We start from the raw sequence: 23,386 nt of genomic DNA, 5'->3' as shown, positions 1-23,386 counted from the left end.
AAAATATGAAAATTTCCTGCTTTCATATTTCTATTTTATCTGCAGATTGGATACAAAGGAATCTATAAAGCCATCAGTGAATTGGATATTCTTCTGTCCTGGATTAAAGAACTCTTAGAAAATATTTCATAAATCAAGAAGCCAACTACAACTGATTTGATAGTAATTTTTAAATACAATGAGAATCACTAGAAAACAATTTATAACTGCATATTCAGTTTTGAAAGTTTTATATATATTACTGATAGTTGGTTAGGTGCTTCAGAATAGATGAGAGAGATTTAACGTAATAAAATTTGGAGATAAGTAAATTGTCACAAATTTGTACATTTTCTTCAGAGAATGTTTTCACCTTGATCAAATTTCATTATTTGCAAGTACATTGTATAAATCTATTATTTAAAGATGTATACTCATATATGAGCTGTGAAGAAAAATATGGTGAATATTTAAATTTACAGTAAAAGATACTTTGCCATGAGTCTCCCTCAAAATAATCTTCCTTGCTTGAACTGCATTTATTCCATTATTCTTGCCATTTTCTGAAGAACTTCTGGAATACTCTTTCATGAGTGTCTTTAATTGCATTGTTATGGCTGCCTCAATGTCCTGAATCAAATAAAAATATTTATTTTTCATTGTCATTTTTTTTGGAGGTTAAGGGAGTTTTACTGGAAATAATAAAGGAATAGTTTCTAAATTTTCGGGAAGGGTTTCAGTGGGTGGCCTTCATTGGCTCTTTTTTCACTTAGGGGAAGAGGGAGAAATCATATGATTCCAGGTTCAGTGAATAAGGTGGAAGATTAATGTAATGTTTTTACGAACCTTTTGGTTGAGTGGCATTGGGGAATAGCATTCACTATATTTTTGATCACAACTCATAAAGACATTCACAAATGAGGACTTCCAGAACTGTTTCAGAAAGTGTCAAGAATGATGGGACAAATGTGTTTGAAGCAAAGGGGAGTATTTTGAGACAAGTTAATGGTAATGTACTAATTTGCTGTAATAAATTTTTAAAATGTAAAGATTCACCATATATTGTGATCACACCTCATATTATTTGTGGAAGAAAGATGACAGATTTCTGAGATACAATACAATGTTACTGAGACTTAAATAAACCCTATATGAATGACTATTGTCTATTTAAGGATATGATGACTACAAGTTATGCCCAGCGTGAATTTGCTTTAACATTTTGAACTTAATTGAACACTGTTTTTTCTGCTGGATGTCCTTTCCATGACAATAGACTATAATTTTATTGGGTGCCATTGGTAAGAGCTGTATGACACCAGGTCCAGGGATATAGCTCAGCAGTACAGCCCCTGCCTGGCAAGCTTGAGGTCCTAAGTTCCATCCTTGGTATGAGAAAAAAAAAAGAATCATATGAAATCAAATAGGATGTATAAGTCTAGTTAACTACTTGGAATGATTTACCAGGAATACCTTTAACAGATACCCAAGCCAAAAAAACTACAAGTAACCAATTTGAAATTACACTGAAATTTGATGACATTCCTTCTGCATGCTATACAGTTAGAAACATTGAGAGAGGCCATATAAAAGCCAAAATGCAGCTCTGAGGCCACTCCTTAATGTCTAAAACCTTATTTGCACAGTTATCCCTTTAGTTAATTGAATAATTCATTGAAGGGACTCTGCTTCACCACTGTTGGGACATGGCACAGGGCACACGAGCAGTTTCTGAGAGTGCATCCCGATCACTAGCCAGTTCTGTCCTCATCACTGTGCATCCACACCCATGTGATTTGGTGTCCTGTGGAATGAATGGGCAGGGCTTCAACAAGGCTTTCATGGATGGTGACCTTGGCAACTGCCCATTGCTTTCCCATCATCTAGTTCTTTTCAATCCTTGTGATCCATGTGATCCTTACATTCATGAGGATCCATCTCTCTTGATTGATCTTATATGCCAGAGTTACCCTTTTCTGCCTTCCTTAACAACCCATCATGGTCCCATGTCTTGCTTCTGTTGGGGACCTCACTATTAGCAGGTGCACAGCATGGAAGGTATGGAGAAGGGATGATGAGCTGGAGCCTGCAGGATTGTCTTCATCTCATGCCCGGACCTAGGATTTAGGCAGGCTCTTAGATTATCAGTAGTGGCGCAGCCTTTTTTCCTGAGGATATTTGCGAAAGCTGGGATCCAGGGGACCAGGAATCTTTTCTCCGACTTGGTTGTGGACCAGAGAGGAGATGGTGGCCTCAAAGTCCCTGCTTGCTCTACTTTAAGGCACTTGATGCTTTTCAGAACTAGGCTCCCTGCATGGCTGAGTTAGGTGTAAGCTACCCCATTTACTGAGAGTCTCTAGATATCAGTGAGGCTGGGAAGCTTTCATTTTCCAATTAACAGAGGAGTATTTATTATATGCATTTCAATGACACGATTTTAGATTTTTTTGTTTCCCAAAGGTTTTTGGTTGCTTAGAACAGTTGAAAGGTGGCTTAGTCAGCAGCAACACTGTACAGAAATTGACAAGTCATGAGTGAATAAAGAACCAATGTCCATGGGTTGGTGCTTCTTTACAAATAAGCTATTTTCAGACTCCAAGGGAACAAGTACAGTTTGTTGTGTTTGAGTAGAGAGTACATTATTGAAGAGGCAGCTGAGAAGGGAACAGCTGGTGTCTTTGTGTTCAGGGAGGGGACTATGTTTTGGAAAGGTCACTGTGGCCTCAGGGATGAAGCCCTCTGATGTACTGGTCCCACTCTGGACTTTATCAGAACCAGACATGATTCCTTTCGGGGAATGGCTTGACTATCTTGAATGCGCATGTAATGTATAAACCCATTTAGGGGTTATAGAAGGAGATTCCTACTTGTTGGATCATTTCTAGGAGACTATCTATCGCATTAAAATGTTGCATCTGTGAGGATATATTAGGCAATGAAGCAAATCCTCAGCGCAGGGTAGAGTAGAAGTAGCCTGAGTATCAGTGAGCAGTGCCGAGTGTGGTAAAGATCCGTTGGCGAGTTCAGGAGACCTGGCCAGCCCTGACTTCTTCACATCACACAAAACTGCACCCTCCCTGACAAATCTCTCTCCCTGCTTTACTTTTCTCTGAGCCACTATGTCTCCTGCCAGCGTCTGTTTGTTTATTGCCTGTTTCTTCAGCGTCTGAATACTGGCTCTGTGGGATGGGGCTTGGGTTTGCTTTATTCTCTATAACATCCCTAGCACCTGAACAGAGCCACACAGGACAATACACAAGCATGCGGGGAATGTGCTGGACCAGGAGACAGTGGTGGGGCCTGGGTCTGTGAATGGTCTTAGGATTTGTGGTCAAGTCCCATTGCCTCCTGGGTCTTTGTTTGTGAAACGGTCCTGATTGCAATTAGTTGCCATGGTGCCCCATGTAGACATCCTGTAGCCTTGTGTAGTCCACACTCTCAGGTCTCCCCTACTCTGTTTTTTTCCTGTCACCTGTTTCCAACACTAACTCCAGGCCCTGCTTTGCCTGGTTAATTTCTCCTGATCCTTTAAGATTTCATTCCAACATCACCCTACTGTTAACGGATTTATACATGCTGTATGTCTTCATAGAACTTACACAATTATAATTCCTTTACTGAGTGTGTATTTAATGCCTGTCTCTCTGTCTGGCCTGTCTCTCTGATTCACTGCAGTTCTGCCTACGATCTTACACATAGTGAATACACAGTAAATATTTGTTGAGTGATTAAGTGAATAAAATAGGAAATCGAATTAGATGGTCTCCAAGGTTTCTTCCACCTTGGCATTCTCTGCTGCCATAATTTCACTAGTTGACACAAACCTTGAGGATTGCAGTGTTTCCCAGATTTAATTTTTTAAGAGCACCTATTCTATGACTAGCACAGCAATGAATTTAAATTGACATATTTTACTTCCTCTAAATGAAAAGTAAATAAATATCTGACTCAAAAAATAGGTTTCTAAGATTATTCTTAACTAAAATGCCTTCACATGCAGACCATTTGGAATCATCTTGCAAACCTCTGGGTAAAATGTGTCTGATACACTGGGAAACACTTCGTTATTATGAATTTCCACTGTCTCATTCTGGTCCAACTTAGAAGTATATGAAATTGGAACCAGACCATTTTTACCTACCTACAGATACCAGTTTAGAAAAAGTCAAGCCTCCATGGTCAGATTTCAAACTGGTTTCAGCACTCCTGTCATTTTTTCCGGAGATGGAGGGAGACAAGCGTACTCACCCAGTCAGTCGTTCCATGGGTCTGATGACTGTGGCTCTTGACACAGGATGGTGGCGTGGTCATATGGCTCTCTTCATTCCCCATCATCCCTGCTCAGATAGCCTTGGTGGATGCAGCTCCTAGAAAGGGAGCTATAAGATGTACTGCTTTATGATTAATCAAGCTTTTGGATTGTTCAAATGTTGCACACAGTGATAGGAACAAAAAGTGAAAGCCTGGTCATGCAGAACAGGAAGAGCATCAGACCGTTTTACAACTGTAGAAATGTGATGTTAATGAGTATACATCATTAGAATCCACAAGAATTGATTCCTTTCACCATGGTTGAGTTACTAACTACGGTAGAAACCAATTGGTTCTCTAAACACTTACTGAATGCTTACAATCTGCTACTCACACAGTCACAGTGAGGTTAGTGATGATAAATAAAACTTACTTTCTTTCTATCAATTGCTGGGTAGAGAGACATATATGAAGACAATCAAACAGACAGTGTAATGCACGCAATCAAAGAAATATATACAAAGTGCAAGGTAGTAGAGGTCCACACACATTTTGCTGAAGAGATGAGGTTTGAGATAACTTACACTTTGAGACTTGTTCAATGTCACCTCTTTCAGCAAACCTTCCTTGGTCCCTTATACCAGCCATTCCTAGGCTGGGTTAGATGCCTCTTGTATAGCATATTTTCAGAATAACATTTTTACATTGCACTGTAATTTTCTGTGTTCTTGCTTATCTTCTCCGTGAAGGTGCAGACTTTTATTCAGCACTATCTTTTCAGTCCCTAACATAGAGTTTGTTTCACAAGCAGGGATCCAGGAATTAGTTTTTAAAATGAAACAATGAAATTTAAAAAAGGTACTAGGGCCTGCAAAAAGGGAAATAGGTTTGGGAGTATTAGGAAGATAAATTTGACAGGACTTGATGGCTACTGGATTAGAGGTGCCCAGTGCTATATTAGTCAGATTTTTTTCTCAAATACTCAACATATATAACTTAGAGGAGGAAAGGTTTATTTTTGATTATGTCTTCAGAGAATTCAGTCCATGGTCAGCTGCTGACTGCAAGGCAGAAACATCATGGTGGAGGGGCATGGTGGAACTGGTTCTAACTTCATGGTGGCTGGGAAGCAGAACAACTTGGAACAAGCAGCAGAAAGGAAAGGTCCAGGAATCAGATGTAGTTCCCAAGGCCACACCCCACGACCCACAGGGACACACCCAGAAATGTGCTTCACTAATCTTCTAGGCATTTCTTAATCTGGTCAAGTTGGCCACCATGATTAAACATCACAGGTGCTGAGGAAGGAATCTAGGATGACACTAAGGTTTTATGTTTTCCACTGATTTTATAGAAAATGAAGACTCATAAAAATGCACTGTAAATGAGATTTCAGCATCTCATTTTGGCAAAAAAAAATGTTTTGGGATTTGGACTTCCTAGATGTAAAGAATTTCACAATTTGAACTAAGTATTGTCCATCTTATACCAGATTCCTCTTTGTAACACTGCCCCTACCCAGCATGTGCTTGGCCACTTACTATTAGGAGAGACTATTAGGAGAGGTTTCTTGAACAGCCCTCTGTGTCTCTAAATAATCCTGTTTATTAGGAAATTACTTATACAGATCTGAAATCTGTCCTCTTGAAACTTATACATTTTTCTCTAGTTCCATAACTTAGGGTGTGGAATGGCTGTGACCTACCTCATAGGACAGGTGGATTGGTTAGTAACCCTGGTCAGGAAGAGGAGGCCTTGTCCCATCCTTTAAAAAGGGCAAGCTGGAAGTTACATGCACTCTGTGTATATGAGAGCTCAGAACCAGAACTGAGGTACATAGTCACACAAAACTACAAGGAAAGTGGCTTTATTCTGGGTAGTCATGAATCCAGATAAAAACTGAGTCTTGGGGGGATTATGGATATTAGGTAAGGAAGCCACCTATTTAATATTTACAGGTAGCCATGATTCCCCCTTGTTCCCATCCCAGGTTCATCATATCCTCCCACTGCATCTTCCTCTTGAGGTTAAATAACTCCAGCCCTCCCTATCAGTTTTCAAAAGCATGGTTTGGGTGTTTTCATAGCTAGTGTTTATTCTTTTCTAGATGTATCCCCGATTGTTCTTAACCCTTCTGAGGTAATGGTTGATCCAAGAAATGCAAACTCTGCTTATATATTGTTTAAGGGCTAACACCTGACCTGCAACCTCCACAGGGTTGATGTATCTTTGTTGAGTTCTTGGGGCCATGCTTTTTCAGTCATGTCCTTGATTTTCTTTTCCAAACATTATTAGGGGTTTTATATCTTACAAAACCAAACCAAACCATGTGCTTGTAAAGTTGAAATAACATCAAAGCATAAACTAAACATAATCATATCTTCCTGACTTTCCACCTCTGCTTTTCTATGAGGCCAATGTTTCCCAGTGTTTGTCCTAAAACTATATATGTATATAGAGTCTCTTTTCCTTTTTAAAGAAACATAAATGGTGTCACCCTATTTACCCATCAACGAACTTTATTCCACTTAACAAACCAGGGACATCTTTGTAGGAATGCAGGTCTGTGTGTTTATGAAAGTACAGTTTACTTGACTTCCAGTTTGTTGTCTCAGTTTTATTGTTCATATGCAGTAGAATGAAATGAGTATCTTTATATGTGTATCTTGATCTACCTTTCTATTTTTATACGACTACTTCTGAGAAGCTGGATTGTGGAGTTAGAAGATAGGTTAAGTATTGTCAAATTTCTTTTCACAACATTTTTTTTTTTACTGATTTCCTACACATTCTTGCTAGAGCTAGATGGTACTGATATTTGGAAAACTTCGTCTAATGGTTGAAAATGATTGTTTTAGCTTGTGTTCCACTTAAAACAGGTTAAACTGATCTTCTTTTCAGATATATACTCTGTTTACATTTCCTTTTTTTTCTGAACTATACCCCAAAATGTCCTATGGGTCATTTATTTAATAATATTTGAGTTCTTATTTGAACCTAAATACAAATGGTACACTTTAACTGATTTAAACATTACAAAAATTCACTAGAGAGAAACACACCCTGAGTGAGCACATTGTGCTTCCCCTCCAGTCTTACAAGGTCAACATCTCTCAGCAGGGATTGCTGTGAGGATGGCTTCTTCTGCTTCCTCAGCCTAGATTGAGAGCGCTCCATACTAGCCCTGAATGCTCATGGGAGAGGAAGAAACCCAGTCATAAATGTTATTTGCATCAGCAGTGGGAGGGAGGTAGAGGTGGAGACAGAATTCTCCAGGGTTAAGGAACCCCTTCCTCACTTGTCTATTCAGGTCCTATTCAAAGCTGCTCTCAATTCCCTCTGCTCCCCAACCCCCCAAAACAAGAAATCAGATAACCCCAGTGGATTCGAGTTGAGTGATGCCTACTCTAATTTTTCATTTTGAATTTGGATCCATGAACTTCCGGCCTCTTTTGAGGGCCCAGGCTGGTCCACTGTTGGCTTCTGGAGCCCTACCCTTCCTGTGCACTAAATACCTTCTTGTGTCATGTGGTTTTATGTTTTCACTAAGCAGAAAAGTTCTTTGTAAATAAAGGTAGTTGGCATAAATACGTTTTTCATAAATAAAGGTAGAAAAGGTGTACAGGTACTCATTGTCTTTAGAGCTGAAAACCTCCTACATTCCTCTCATCTTAGTCCTCCTTCATAACATGTAGTACCTTCTAAAATACTATATAAATTACTTACTTTTTAAATATTTAGTATAATCTGTTTTCTCTACTAGAATTTAATTTTGATGTAGGGATTTTCATTTGTCTTGTTTGCTCTTTTATCTTTAGTATCTGAACAGGGTCTTACATGAAAAGACACTCAACAAACTTCTGTTGAGTAAATAAGCGAGTGGATGGTGTGCTCAGAGATAAGGGAAAAACCCAGAGACCCCTGTGGCTAAGGATGCTAAAAATCCCAGCTGCAGCTGTTCCCTAACCTCACCTTCTATGACAGGATAGAAATTCTTGCGGGGAGTGGGTGAAATGGCTTCCTAACTTGTGGTCACATTTCCTTTAACAGAACGGTTTTCAAAGCAGCTGATTCACAACGAGGCTCTGGTGACTTTCTATTTTCCATTTACCCACATCATTTGTGATTGAGTCTTTTATGATTAGGTTGGAGTGGCTTAGGTTGAGAAGATTAAAAGGAGATGGACAGCCCCAAGTGCCTCTAACTTTTGCATAGTCAAAAGATCTTTGGACAGTCTTTTTGGAACTTGTGGGAAAGCATTCTCTCCACAGAATTCAGATCCCTCCAGTAATTTTCAGTCATGATAATTTTAAAAATTCTGGTGATAATTTCCATTAAGGAACAGGGCGTAGAGGATGGTGGAGCTTCAGCTTTTCATCTCTGCATTATGCATGGGACACTACCGAAGGGTCCCCTAGTCAAAATGCATGGTACGGAATTCAGGAATTCAATTCACCTGGGATCCAAGAAAGCCCAATCAGAAGTGAAGCCCAGGATTTGCCAGTGACCCCTGGTAAAATATCTCTTTTCTAAGTATGTGAAGTTTGAAAGGATATAAACCGGAAGTACTGCAGCTAGTTTGTTACTGTGGGGAAGACAGATCCTAACTGAGAATCAGACCAACATGCTCATGACTCAGTTTCTAGGAATCCTCCCTCTTCTGGGATTCCTTCTCCCTCACTTGAATGCTGCCTCCTGATCTCACAAATGGGTTCATTTTCTACTGAAATAATACAAATTAGAGGACTCAGGGCTAGGCCTTGGGCATCTCCTAATATCTATTGCTCTAGATTTATCCAATTTAGTTCCATGACTGTAAATACTATTCATGTGCTAAAGCCCCTTAGACTGACCCATTCTTTGAATTTCAAGTTTAACTGTGTATTTGATATTTCCATGTCAGGCATCTCAAAAATAATGTTAAAACCATAGATTTTGTTTATCCTTCTAAAATCAGTTCATCTTTTTGCATTTGGTAACTTAGTAGACTGTTGTCATGTTCAGGCACACAGACTCTGAAGCTAATTAAATCTAAGTTCAAATACAGGTTGTAACATAGTTAAATGAGCCTAATTCCTATATTCCTCTCTTCTCTCATCTTTACAATAAGGATGATGCTACTGTGTTTGTGAAGATTAAGTGAGATAATATATGTGGCATGGTTAGAATCAAGACTAGCATGTAATACAAATTTTATAAGAAACTTCCACATACTCAATTGCTAGAGTCACACATCTTAATTGCAAGGGTCTTTAATTTCTTCTTCTCCCTTCCAAACCAAATCCATCAGCATCTCCTCTCAGGTCTACTTCTCAAATATACCCTAAGCTCTTCTTTCCTACACTGATCGAATATTTTGGGCCATCTCTTGGGTGGATACTGCCAAAGCCCTACCTCTAGCTGGTCTTCATGTCTCCACCCTTCCTCTGCCCTCAAACCCAGCTTCATCACAGCTTCCAATAAGAACTTAGAAAGTGACAATCAAAGCATATTCCTACTTATTTTATATCTTTTGACACTGTCCCTTGCACTGAGAATAAATCTTATTATCTGGCCAAAAAAGACTAAATAGTCTGGTCTTTTGGAGTTTATCATGTAATAATACATGAACTGCCTGGCTTTCCTCTCTGACCCCATCTCTTGGTTGACCTTTCTGTTTTTGAGGTGTGCAAGTTCAGCTCTGTCTTGAGCACTTGAACTTGCCACTTCTTTCCCTAGAAAACCTTCCCTCTGTTCTTTGCACAGTTGGCTCGTCATTTAGACCTCAACTCCAGTGTCCTTTCCTCAGAAATGACATTCCTGACCTGGTCAAAGAAGGCTCATCTTCTCCCCCTAGGGAGAATCCACCCTCTTTGCTTATTTCCTTCATATTATCTCCACTCTAAGGAATTATTTTATCTATTTATAGAGTTTCTTGTTCATTATCTTCCTTTTTCTGACCTTACTAAAGTGTAAGCTTCATAAAAATAGAGTTCTCGCTCATGTGGCTTATGATCCTCCCTGTTTATTCACTATTGCCACTCGACATTCTCAGTGTTATTACTGCCCCAGTTAGAGTTCTTCTTTGGATTCTTCTTGCTGCTTTGGTAAATACTAAATGCTTGTGATCTGCTGCTTGTCACACTATATTGCAACCTTTGACTTGTTGATTCCTTTTCTTGAATTTCTAAATCCACAGTTCCTTAACAGCAGGGAGTATAACTTGTTATTCTTTGTATCACCAGCATTTAAAGTGACAGCCTGGGACATAATAGGGGTTCAAAAAAGTAAAATGGATGAATTAGGCATTTAACAAGCTTGTTCAAATGAAAGAGGCACAAATAAGGACTTTTTAGAAAATAAGGACTAATAAATAGGAATAATTTTCATAATAGATCTTTTGAGAATAATGATTTTGGCTATTAAACTAGCAAGGGCAGAAGAGTGCTTTGAGGAGTATGACATAAGTTTATTTTTTCTAAATATTTCTAGTAGATGTTGGATCTTGCAAATAGCTACTTTTTAAAAGTCACTTATAATTTTCCACTCAGCAACTTCTAGATGAGGTAACAAGAATGTTTTCTAAGTTTCACAACAGATTTTTTTTGTTTTGTTTTTCAGAGTCTGGGTCCAATCTTGGAAAGGTTGACATTATAACATATTTCTAGTAGTTTCCATTCTTAAAGCATGAAACAGGTCTGTTTCTTGGTGATACTTAATCTATTTTATAGCTTTCCCACTTTCCCCACCATTGTACTTTCTAAATTCTGACACATCGTGTAAACTTCAGAAATACGTTGGCTGTGGCTAACTGGTTAAATGCATGGTCTAACATGTTGCTTTCACCAGACCAGTCTCTAGCTGAATGACAATACAGATTTAGAGAATCATAGAGAAAAGTGGCTAACAGGGCACTTTGAGTTCACCATTTTGCTAATCCTTAAAATAACCCCATGAGACAGCATGAGCATTTCCCTACTGGTGAGGCTGACATTCAGAAAGCCTGTCTTTGGCCTCCGTGATCATTCATCCTGAAAGTTCAGTATAAGTGACTCAATGCTTATCCAAATCCATCCCTCAATACCCTTTGGCATGTACACTTCCCTCGAGGCCAGCCCAGTTTTAATAACCCAGGCCCCACAAGAGATATGCTTGCTCACTTTGTCTCCATGTGTTGTTCATGGCTATGTCTTTCTCACTTTTTTACTTCAATCAAATTCTGTATTTTGTTTATGGTTTCCTCTGGTCTCCAAAGTCTTCTGTGGTTACTATAGCCCATGATAAGAGTTCCCTTTCAGTTAATTGCCCAGTGTTACCACCACGATTTGAATATACACATATTTGAACTTTCATAATATACCTGATTTTTGTAGATATTATTTTCAATTTTGCCAATTTATTCTAATATAGCTTTACGAGTAATTTCACAACTTGTATCTCATTGCAGTTTTTATTCATTTAGATAGCAAAGATGTATTTTTTTTACTTATCATGTGTCAGATTGTGTCTTAAAGGTTAACCAGGTTAAAATATTCTAATTGTGAAGACACCAAATATAAAGAAGAAAAGAGAATCTGGCAATGTGGCTCACTGGTATAGAATATGAAGTGCTTGGCTAACACTGTAACAAAACAAAACAAAACAGAAACTAAGTAAGGGGAGTTGGAGGGGGCTGGCAGGGGTAATCTGCTGTTTAAAGAAAATGATCAATTATATTTTGATCCTTATTTATGCTTTCAGTTTCTCACACCAGAGAAACTATTTGGTATTTACACACGTGTGTCCTATTTATTTCACTTAAGAGTATCACCTCAATGGGCATCTATTAAACGATAAATATCTCTAATTTCTTGTTTTTTATGGCTGAGTAGTACTCCATTTTATTAAAAAAACCACATTTTCTTTATCCAGTTTCCAGTTGATGAGTAATTGGGCTGTTTCTAAGTTTTAGCTATTGCAAACTGTGCCGCTGTGAACATGGGTGCACATATATCGCTGTGGTATGATTCTTTTAATTCTTTTGGGAAGATCCTCAGGAAGGGAATAGCCAGATCCAATGGGACCTCTAGTCCTAGTTCTAATATACTATTAGAATAATTAGTTCTATACTAATGTGAAATAGGAAGAAAAGGTGCAAAAAGAAGGGAATGGAATTAATATGAGAAAATGAAAAAATGGAAAGAAAGTCTTTGTAGATAGAGAGGGGTGGACCGGTTGAAGGAAGGGCAGGGGAATGGGGAAAAACAAAAATCAGGTACAAATCTCCAATGATGAATGTCATTATATTGTATACCTAAAATGTACCAATAAATGAATTTTAAAAATAAAGAATATGGTCAAGAAAAGGCTCAGTAATATGATGGGTCTCATAATGACCAGGATATACTGCAATTGTGTTACTGATGTTGATTTTTATAATTTACATGGATGTGGAAACCGGCTACAGAAGGTTAAATACTTTCAGTGATATTACATAATGATTATAAAGCAGACTAAGGCCGGAGTCTAGAAGACTTTATACTTCTGTGAATCACCTGCTGGGCTGTACTTTTTCTCAGGTGTCTCAGTTATCTCTGATGACTTAATAAATGGCAGGAATAATTTCTTAACTGGAAAATTAAGTTCTCTTGAGTCACCAAACTATCTCTCTCTATAGCTAGTGAATATATTTTCTGAACAAAAATTGTACAAGAAACTCTGAAAAATTCTAAAGTGCTTTATGGGGACTGAGTTAGTTGAAGTTGACAGTAAATCAATAACATATGGCCATGATAGTAACACAGGTCCCTTGGACCTAACAGTAAGTACTAGACACAAACTGCAGAGTATCTTGATCCTAAGAAAAGGCAAACGTGCCTGAAACCAGCTTTTCTCACTCTGTTCTGTGGCTCATTAAACAATTCCCCATCATATTAATAATTTTCTTAGCCAGATGTGGTGGCACATGTGTGTAATCCCAGCACTTGGGAGGCTGAGGCCAGAGGATCACCATGAGTTTGAAGCCAGCCTGGACTGTACAATGAGTTCAAGGCCAGCCTGAACCACACGGTAAGATCCTGTCTCAAAAAATAAAAACATAAATAAAAAAACCAACCCTCTCTCCCCTCAAAAAATCCATCTCTTCAACTTTGTATGACATGAGTTTCTAGAAGATTATGTGCTTTAAGAATATGTTAGCTTTATTGGTACTTAGGAACTTCTTTTGTTTTTCTTTTACAGAAGACAGTTTGGGAAACATCAATCCATATAAATGATAATGTTGAGATGAAGCAGAGATAGAAAAGAGTATTTTTGACCTAACTCTAGATATCACTCAAGGAAAGGAAGATAGGGATTAAAACTGATTTGTTTTGCTTCTTAAAATAAGAAAACACTTTGTTCCTCCAAGTACATTCACTAGGAAAAGAGCACACAGTTCATACTTCAAACTCTCCCTGGATTTCTTTCTTCAGCATATGAACTTGTGGAAAAATCTCTTTCATAAAAAGGAACCTTGCCTTGAGCTTACTCCAATGTCTGTCCACAGCCCTACAGTCCTATTGACAGCTGATTTGCTGCCAGAACAGTACGGCTATCCTCTATTTCCTCAATAGCTATTCACTACTCATGGTGCCCTCATCACTCATTCATTCAACAAGTAGTTACTCTGCCAGGTACAATTCTGGGCACAGGGAACAAAGAATTTCTACCATCATGGAGCTCATATTCATTTGGTAAGAAATAGGCAAGAAATCGAAAAACACAAGTGGGTAATATTTGAGTGGCCAGAGATATGGACCAAGTTAAAGGAACACAAAGAAGAAAAGAAGTGGGGATGGGGGAGGACAGAAGTTGGTCAATGCCCTTGTCATGTGGAAAAGTTGAGGCAACTCAGGACCAGTGGAAGTGGCCATGGGAATTCATTTCAAGGTGGCCCAATCCTATTGAAGCCCAGACATTTTAACCAGTAATTAAAGGAAAGAATATCATTTCCTCTTGATGTAAATGTGGTATAATAAAGACTCTGTGTTAGTCAGCTCTCTGTTGCTGTGACCAAAGGATTTGTTTTGAGCCATTGTTTCAGAGATTTCCACTTATTAGAAAACAGTCATCTCTGGGCCAACTAAGAAGAACACTTTTGAATATTCTGAGCCATTCTCTTGCATCCCGGGAATCTTCATACTACTGTCTGGATTTTAGTTTGAAGCAATACTCTATTGATTAGCTTACTCAGGGTATTTAATACTGATTCTTTTTCCTGGTTGTTCATTAATTTTCAACAAGCCATTTATTTATTCAATACCCATTTATTGAGTGTTCATTCCACGGTAGGTCATTTTCTAGTGCTGAGAAACAGCTATTAAAATAGACGATAACCCTATCCTTAAGGTGCTTACAATCTAATGGGGGAAAACAAACAAAGGAACAAACAAACAACAACTGCAATACCAAAAAAGGCAATTTCAGAAAGTGAGAGTGTTACGAAGGAAATTGTCAAGGTAAGATAAAAAGGAACTGGTTGAGGATGGCCGGGTATGCAGGGGGCTGTTTTAGATTGGGTGCTAGGACAGATTGCCAAGAAGTAATGACGTAGATATTTGAGCTGAGACTTCAGGTGGATCTGAGTTGAGATAGCTCTATGAGGGGCTGGGAAAGGAGCAATGCAGGCAGAGGAGAGAGCAAGGGCCAATGGCCTTGGAGTGGGAAAGACCTTGCCAGTTCAAGAGGAAGAAAAGGGGTCAGGGTGGCTGGAGCACAGCAGCAGTGTGAATGGGACAAGATGGGGCTGGTGAAGGAACTTGATCAGGTAGGTGTTGGGCAGGGTGAGGAGTTTGAATTTTATTCTTTAGGGTTTTGTTTTTATTGACATATCAATTCTTTATTACATAATTTGAAATCTTACCAAAAAATAGAGAAAGATACAAAGAAAAAATATCCCAAACAACAAACCCCAAGATTCAGCACTCAGCTTAAAAAGTCCAGGCTTGAACTCCTGGTGATCTTCCTGCCTCAGCTTCCTGAGCACTGGAATGATAGGCATGTGCCGCCATGCCCTGCTAAAATCACAATATTGTATTTTATTGCCTTCTGACTCTTTCTTCCCTTTGTTCCTCAGGGGAGAGGTCCCTTTGAAGTGCATTTTTGTTTCTGGTGCTGGGAATTGAACCCAAGACCTTGCACATGCTAGACAAGTGCTATATCATTATGCTACCTCTCCAGTCTTCCAGGTTATTTTAAAGAAAAATCCTGATGTAATTTTATCCATAGTACTTACATATACTTAAGTATGTCTAAAAAATAAGGACCATTAAAAACACAGCTGGAATATCATTATCACACATAAAATGAATTCTTATTTAACAGCATCAAATCTAACATTTCATAAGTGTCTTTTTATACTTGTGTTGCTTAAATTGAAATTCAAAGTAAATGAATAGATATATTTCTTCAGTCTATAACAGCCCCCACCCCATTTAGTAGTTATTGAATAAATCAGGTCATTTTTCCTAGAGAATTTTCTACATTCTGCATTGTGTTGCTGATATCCCCATACAGGGACCATTAATATCCTTTCCCCCGCAAATTCTCTGTAAACTGACAATTAGATGCAGAGGCATGAGCAGATTGAGTTTTGAGGTTTCTGGCAAGAATTCCTCATGGTGTGCTGTGAGTTCCCTAATTGCATCAATTCAGAAAGTGAGTAATTCCTGGTTGTTTCCTTTTTCTTAAGAGAGATTAGTGGTTTCAGGTGTTATCAACCAGATAAAACCATTATAGTCAGGGGAGTGGCAACCATGATTTTTGCAGAGAGGATCATCTTGGGCTACTATGTCGTAAAAAGATGGTAGACAGAGATGTTAATAAAAATACTTAGCAGAACATATAGCTGGGGCTCTGACCAACTATACAGGACTGAGCTGTGGCTGCTGGCTCTCTGCTGTGACTGTAGGGTTGGAGTTTATTCGGCAAGTTCAGTGGAGATGGGAGAAGGTTGGATACTGAAAGCTTTGGGAGGTTAGTGTATGAGCGGTCCAAACTGGAGCTATCGCCTTGGTTTAGCAACCGCGTACTTTACAGACACTTGAACTGAATCCAATCCCAAATTATTTTTCCTGGCTCTAGAACAAAGCATGATTCTAAAAACAAAGAGACTAGTCTTCATATTCTCTTTTCTCAACTCAATGGGAAAATGGAAGAATCAATGTATAATCAATGAAGAGGAACACAAACAAAAACAAACACTGGATTTTTTAAAAAAGAAAAATGTTTAAAGAAGCAATACATTAATGTAGCATGTGTTATTTTGAGGAAGTTAGAAGAAGAAAATATCTAAGTACATGAACATTGGTTTTTATGTTAACTACTTGTATTTGTTAAAGTGAGTATCTTAAGTGTAAAATTCACAGATGATACATCTTAGACTGCTGTTTCCTGCTTAGCTCATCTTTAATGCAAAAACAGCGTATGTCACACAGAAACTTGCCTTTGACCACAAGTGAAGAGTTACGTTTTATCTCCTAGACAAAATGTAAGGGCCAAGAATACTGACTTTTTTCCTGTTCATACATAACATCTTAGGAATGACCAATGACACCTATCTACTCAGAAAGGTAACTTTTCATGGAGGTAGTAACCATGGGTTTGGTTGATTACTCACATTACTACATTACTAACATTTGTTACTTTATACTCCACATAAGGAAAAAAGTGCTGCATCCAAAACCACAACCTCAGCCTTCAGTGGAAATGATAGTTAATGGCACCTCATTGCCGCACTGGGGCCAATTCTGGGTAAGAGGATTATCTTGAATGCAGTTTCCAAATCAATGGACAAGAGCTAGTTATGGCAAAACTTATGTGATCCTATTGCTTACTTATAGAAACAGTTTGATTTTTGGTAACATTCTGGTTATAAATTTTATAAACATATAAATTATAAAAACCCAAAAAGGTACTCTACATAAAGTCAATTTGTGCTTTCTAAAAATTGTTGCAAATGCTGCTTTCATTTATGCTGGGAATTACTTTGTCCCTCAAAGTATCAATTCAGAATTCCAGCAGCTTATACTGTATTATAGTTGTGGTTATCAAAATAGCCAAGGTAATTCCTGAGAAATAGCATTTATTTGAGTGCTTTCCAAAAAAACTAGATTTATCACAGTTGTGAAATTTTACAACTACCAATGAAACAAAATATGTTTAAGAAAAATATTGGCTTATCTGTTATTATTTCTACACTGTTTAAAATTAAAATCTGGGGAAATTTTAGTGTTATTTAAAGGCTTTCAGAATTTAATTCACTTGTATTTTTATAGCTTTTCAAAAGATATTACTTGAGACTATTGTGATGGTAAATTCTAAATTTATTATTCTAGGATATTTTACTTCAGAGACAGTAATTGTGACTGTAATACTAAATGTAAAAAAACCTATTATTTTGTAATGTGAATTTATTAGTGCTGCCAATGAAGCAGCTACCAATAACAATGCTGTTAGCAAAAATTTTAGGCAGGTTGTGATATTTTAAAGCAAGTTTTGCCTCCCATTAACAGTTTTTCCAAATACTAAATCAGTACTTCTTTAAGTGGTGCAATATTTTCTTCTTGGGTAATGGTTTTGGAAGGCAAACTATCTAAGAGATATCACACAGGCTCCTACTAATAATGTGCTCCCTCTTCTTCTCTGAACCTCAGTTTCCCCCACCCTAAAATGAGCACATTCAATTCCGAAATTCCTGAGCTCCCTCGTAGCTCTGTTGCCTCTTTCGGCTGCAAACACAAGAGCCAGTGAGTGTGGGGCAGTGACCTCTTCCTCTTCTTTTTGTGTGGCTTTACTTAGGACCCTATGGCTCTATCTCGGCATTCAGGCAGATAGAGACATTTCCTTCTGCAGGAGTCAAGAAGGAGCCCACAGCTGCTGTCCCTCTTGGAAACACTACCATTGTCCGCTCTGGCTCATTGGTAGCCATTGGTAGGAGTGAAGGGAGGACTCATAGGCTCTTTAACATTCACATCCCCACCCCCACCCCAGGATAAACACCCACCCCATGATATTCTTTATTCCTGTGTTAACACAGATACTCCCAGAAGCCCAGGTGACCCCTGAGCCCCTGGCTTTCATTTCTATAATGTCTGTGAATGTCCTTCTTCCTGGTTGCCTCTCCTGTCTGTCCCTGACTTCTAAATCCCTTCATTGTGTCCACTGAACTCACTGTCACCAACAAATTCTTTCTCTTTTTAACCATTTCCGTGAAATTCACCTTCTTCCTGTGACTGATCTGACTCCTGGTTCCCTGGTTCCCTTTCAGCCTTCTCTAGATGAGTCTGTTTTCTTTCCTTTTCCTCTTGTACCCCTGGGAGTGATGATAGAGATAGTTTGAACGTCCTTCTTGTGCTTCATTGAAGTCCACATCATTCTTCCTCTTTTCTTTATAAATCTGCTTAACTTCTTTCCACATCGTCAGACTACATCAGCCACCAGAAGTCTCTGATGCTCATCGCCTACTGATTCCTCAGTCACTCCTCCTCATTCAAGATAAATTTTCCCTAGTGGTTCATGATCACTTTCTTTAATACCTAACACCACTCCCGATCACATACATACTCCCATATCCACACAGACGATGCTTCCAACATGCAGGTCTCTCATTCCCATGCTCTCCAACCCAGACCTCACCCCTTAGCCTAGTCAGTTCTTCCCACGAGCAGAAACTAGAATTTGCTTTATCATAGTGACTGCCTTCACCACAACATTATGTCAATTTCACGAATCCTATGCTACAACTTTCCAGTTTTTCTCCCTTAGAACCCACTTCGGCAATCATTCAGCTCCAGTGAGATTGACAGTCTACCAATCCTAACATCTTTTCACTCCCTTACTTCCCACATTATCCAGCCTAAATTCTGTTGTCTAACATTTGTTTTCTCTTCCTTCCTCATATTCTCCTGGCAAAATCCCAATTGTTCAGTCTCTGCTGCTAACCTTGAGCTCTGCATTTAGTGACTGTTTAAGTTATAAGGGAAATATTTATTTATTTTTAATAATGTTACCAAGAGGCCAGGTCCTAACTGCAAGAAACCATTGGCACACTTTGATTCTTGTGTCTCTGATTTCGAACAAGACACACAGGCCATTGTATACAGGTAGAGTTTGTTGCAAAATGATAGATTTCCAGAGGAAGAGAGAAAGTACACTTTGAAGCATGAAGGTGGGCAGGCACAAAAATGGCTGTTCACTGAATGAAGCCTCAGGTTACATTTATATGATTTACTGGGTTTTCCAAGAAAATAGCCTTGCCTTCCTCCAAAGTCATTGTTACTTGACAAGCAAAAGGGGCTGAGTTGACCTCTTAGGTCCTTGTTTCTCCTTAGGTGGATATTTTCCATTTAGTTTGTTTTGAGATCTTGAGGTTTTCCCAACCCCTTACTCATGGTCTGGACAATGTATGGAACCTAGATCATATTAGGATGCTCAGAGGAAAGTTTGAGCATTCTCTTGAGCTAAAGTTTGAAACCACAAGCTTGTGTGGATTTTATCTATACCTAATGATTAAAAAAGCAAAGCACAGAAAAACACCTTTTCTTTGCTTTTCAAGTAGCCCCCAGCCACCTATCTTCAGGCTTGCTAATGTCTAACTTTCTACCTAACAATAGGACTGGTATTACACACTGAAGATGCCAAGATCTGGGAAGGGCCAATAATAATGATGTTGATGACTATCATAATCAGTAAAACCCTATAGTTTATTCTATGCCTAGCGGGGTTCTAAATGCTTCATAAATATCAACACATTTATTCTTCACAAAAGATAAGTGTTATTTTCTTATAAGTGTTAATTTCTTTTCTACTTCTCTACTTTTAAACTGAGAAAAGTAAGGCCCTGAGAGGGTAAGTAATGTGCTTGCTTGGTCATATGGTTAATGATAGAGGAGCCAGGATCTGCTCCAAGTTCTAGGATAGTGGTGGTGAATGTGTGTTACTTGTTTTTCTTTCAAGACAAAAGATGTTAATGTATGAGTTATTTTTCCTAAACCAAAATCTCAGTATTCAAGTTTAATTTCAGTGTTGGGACTTTGTGATAAATAAGTGAGTTTTGGGTTGCAGTTTGGATACTTGTCTTCAAAAGATTCACCATCATTTTTCTAGCATAAGAGAACAAACACTAAACAAGGATTCTCTGTTGCTAAGATTCTGGGATCTTACTTGTTATTTTATACAACCTTCCAATTAAGATTCAATCATAAATGGACAGTACCTGAATCAAACAAAGTAAAGACAGAAGAAACAAGAAAAGAAATGGTAGATGTGTTTATGTAGCATGTTAGGTGTGACTCATGCAGGGAGCCAGCACTCCAGGTACTAAAGCAGCTCTTGGAAGGTGGCTTCTTAGATTTATCTTTATTTATAGTCAGCCTGAAATCTCAAATTCACTGTGCAGATCCTATGATGTCTTTCCTAGTGTGCCCCATTGTTGGGTGGAATTTTGTTCACTGGAGCGCTCCATAAGCATAGCCTTCTGTTTTCTCACTACCCTCTCAGGCTCTCTGTGTCACCTTATTGCTGTTCAGGAGAAAAACTGGGCATGCATATCCCAGTCCCTTCCTTCTTCTTTTCCTCCTGGGAGCAACTCCCTGTGAGGAGAGTGGGCTCTGTTCTGCTCTCCTAGGGGCCTGAGGAGGTGACCATTCTTCCATCCTGCCTTGCACCATGGGGTGGGTAAGTCTCTAATCCTGAGGTTCAGTTTTACGATTCCCTCTTGCCCACAGACTTGAGCAACATTCATTAATGTCAGCTCTATTGTTATAAAGATAATATTTTGCTCTTCCATTTGTTCCATCTTTTGTCTTATTTTTCAACTGGTACAAGACCAGGAAGAGAAGAGGCATATTATTCACTGGATGTTACAGTGAACTACAAAATCCAGTCACTTTTCAGAAAACAAAAAAAATTCCAGCATTTCCTTTTTACGGCTTCTGAAAACTTCCTCATAGAAAAATCCCATGAGCTTTTAAGTCTAAAAAGGTAGTTCCAACGAAGCTGTTTCCTGTGCTGCACCTGGTGTTATGGCCAGTGTGGTCCTGCAAGGAGTGACAGGTAAGTCTGGCTCAATCCTTGCTAGGCCACCAAAGTGTTTCAAGGTTGGTGATTTCAGCCTCCCTGGGATTAGCTGCCCATGGTGCCCTGTCTTTACCTCTCAACAGTGCTGTTCTTAATGCTCAGCCCATTCAGGCCCTGCAGTTGGCCACCTTTCAAATGTCTCCTGGCCCCAGGAGAACTTCTTGGAGACTAATTTAAGGCTCTGTGGCTCAACTGCTCAACCACCATCCTCTGCTCATTCCAGGGCTTGGTAGATTTTCCCTTTTAAGCCATCAAAATACAAAGAAATTGCTTATTCGTTGTTTTTTTCTTTCTGGGTAATATTTGTGCTGCATAAACTCTGATTTTTTTCCTTCATAGACAAAATGCAGATGAAAATAGTACCTAGTTAACAGAATTGTCCCAAGATCAGATGAGTTAATTCAAATAACTGGTAAATAGTAAATATTCATTAAATAACTTGACAATATTTGTTATTATAATTTCTTGTTGGAGGAGAGATGATATCTCTTTTACTCTGTAAAATGTATCTGGCAGAGAAAACAGGTATAGGTATATGAAGAGTATACTGGGTAAAATAGTGTCCTACCAAAGTTCTTGTCCACCTGGAAGCTATGAATGTGATCTTATATGAAAATACAATCCTTGCAGATATAAATTTAGATGAGGTCATTCTGGATTAGGACACCTTAATTTAATGACTGGCACTCTTATAAGAAGGTGAAAATTGGACCTAGATACACACAGAGAGAACTTTAACAGGGTGAAGATGGAAGCAGAGAGTGGAATTATTTTGCTGCAAGCTAAGGAACACCAGAGTGGGAGCCACCAGAAGCTCGAAGACTCAATGAAGGATTCTGCCCTAGAGACTTCAGAGGGAGCATGGCCCTACTGACACTTGATTTCAGACTACCAATCTGTGGGAGAAAATATTTTTTATTGTATTATGCCACAGAATTTGTGGTAATTTGTTATGACAGCCAAAGGAGAATAATACAATGGTAAAAAGAAAGATGGTAGTCCTTCCCTTATTGTAGGACATATGTTCCAAGACCTCCAGGGTATGTCTAAACCAAACCCTACATATGCTATGTTTTCTTCCTACTGATATAGTTGGAATCTGGGGAATCCTCCAAATGTCCATATGTTAAAGGCTTGGTCCCCAGATTGGTGCTATTTGAAGGTGGTGGAAACTGAAAGGTCGAGTGTCATGCAAGGTTTTTAGGTCATAGAGGGCATGCCTTTAAAAGAGCTAGAGGACCCTGACTGCTTTTTCCTCTTCCTCTTTTTCACTTCCTGGCCATAAGGTAGGTAGTTTTGCTGTATCATGCGTTAATGCTGTGACATGCTGCTTTCCTACAAGCTCAAAATCAACAAGGCCAACCCACTGTGGACTGAAACCTTCAAACCTGTGATCCCAAATAAACCTTTTCCCTTTACAAGTTGATTATCTCAGGTATTAGTTGTAGTGATAGAAAACTAACATATATACCTATGATAAAGTTTAAGTTATAAACTAAGTACATTAAGAGATGAATAACTAATAACATGGAATTATAACAATGTACTCTAGTAAGTTATGCCAATGTGGTCTGTATCAAAATATCCTATATTTTCACCATTTCACTTAAAGGTAGCACTTCATGGCTGTTTTTGAAATATTCAAAGTGCCAGCTCCACTACTTTTGCACTTTGGGGCCATTATTAAGATAAGGATTGGTGCAACATAAGCAGTATCGTGCCACGATCTGATAACTGAGATGGCTACTGATCACATATTGTATAGATATGCTAAACAAAGGGATGATTCATATTCTGGGCAAGACAAAGTGGGATGGTGCAAGATTTTAGTGCATTGCTCAGGATGATGTGTAATTTAAAACTTATGAGCTATTTTTTATTTCTGGTATGTTCCATGCAGTACTTTCAGACTGAAGTTGACTGTGGCTAATGCAAACCATGGAAAATAAAACCATGGATAAGAGGGAACTATATTAGGAATAAAATACTTGTTATGAAAGCTCTGGAATCTCACCTGATATATTTATTATTCTAATGCCATGCAAATTATCAGGCTGAAAAATAGCATGAGGGTCATATT

General features: G+C 38.5%; 1 protein-coding gene across 1 annotated transcript in view; it reads left to right on the top strand.

Moving 5' to 3' along the window:
* The window catches only part of Il26 (interleukin 26), a 35,630-nt gene extending 31,420 nt beyond the window's left edge, over nucleotides 1–4,210 (top strand). Inside the window, 1 exon segment of the mRNA XM_004861391.3 lies at nucleotides 46–4,210. Coding sequence (XP_004861448.1) covers nucleotides 46–132 — 87 coding nt within the window. The 3' untranslated portion in view covers nucleotides 133–4,210.
* Nucleotides 4,211–23,386: the final 19,176 nt, after the last annotated feature.

Source organism: Heterocephalus glaber, unplaced genomic scaffold (genome assembly GCF_053883595.1).
Source record: "Heterocephalus glaber isolate CG9 unplaced genomic scaffold, H.glaber_assembly_v1.0 deba00001569, whole genome shotgun sequence".
NCBI classification, from domain to species: Eukaryota; Metazoa; Chordata; class Mammalia; order Rodentia; family Bathyergidae; genus Heterocephalus; species Heterocephalus glaber.
Note: the sequence above shows the minus strand (reverse complement) of the source record. Positions and strands in the feature narration are given on the sequence as shown.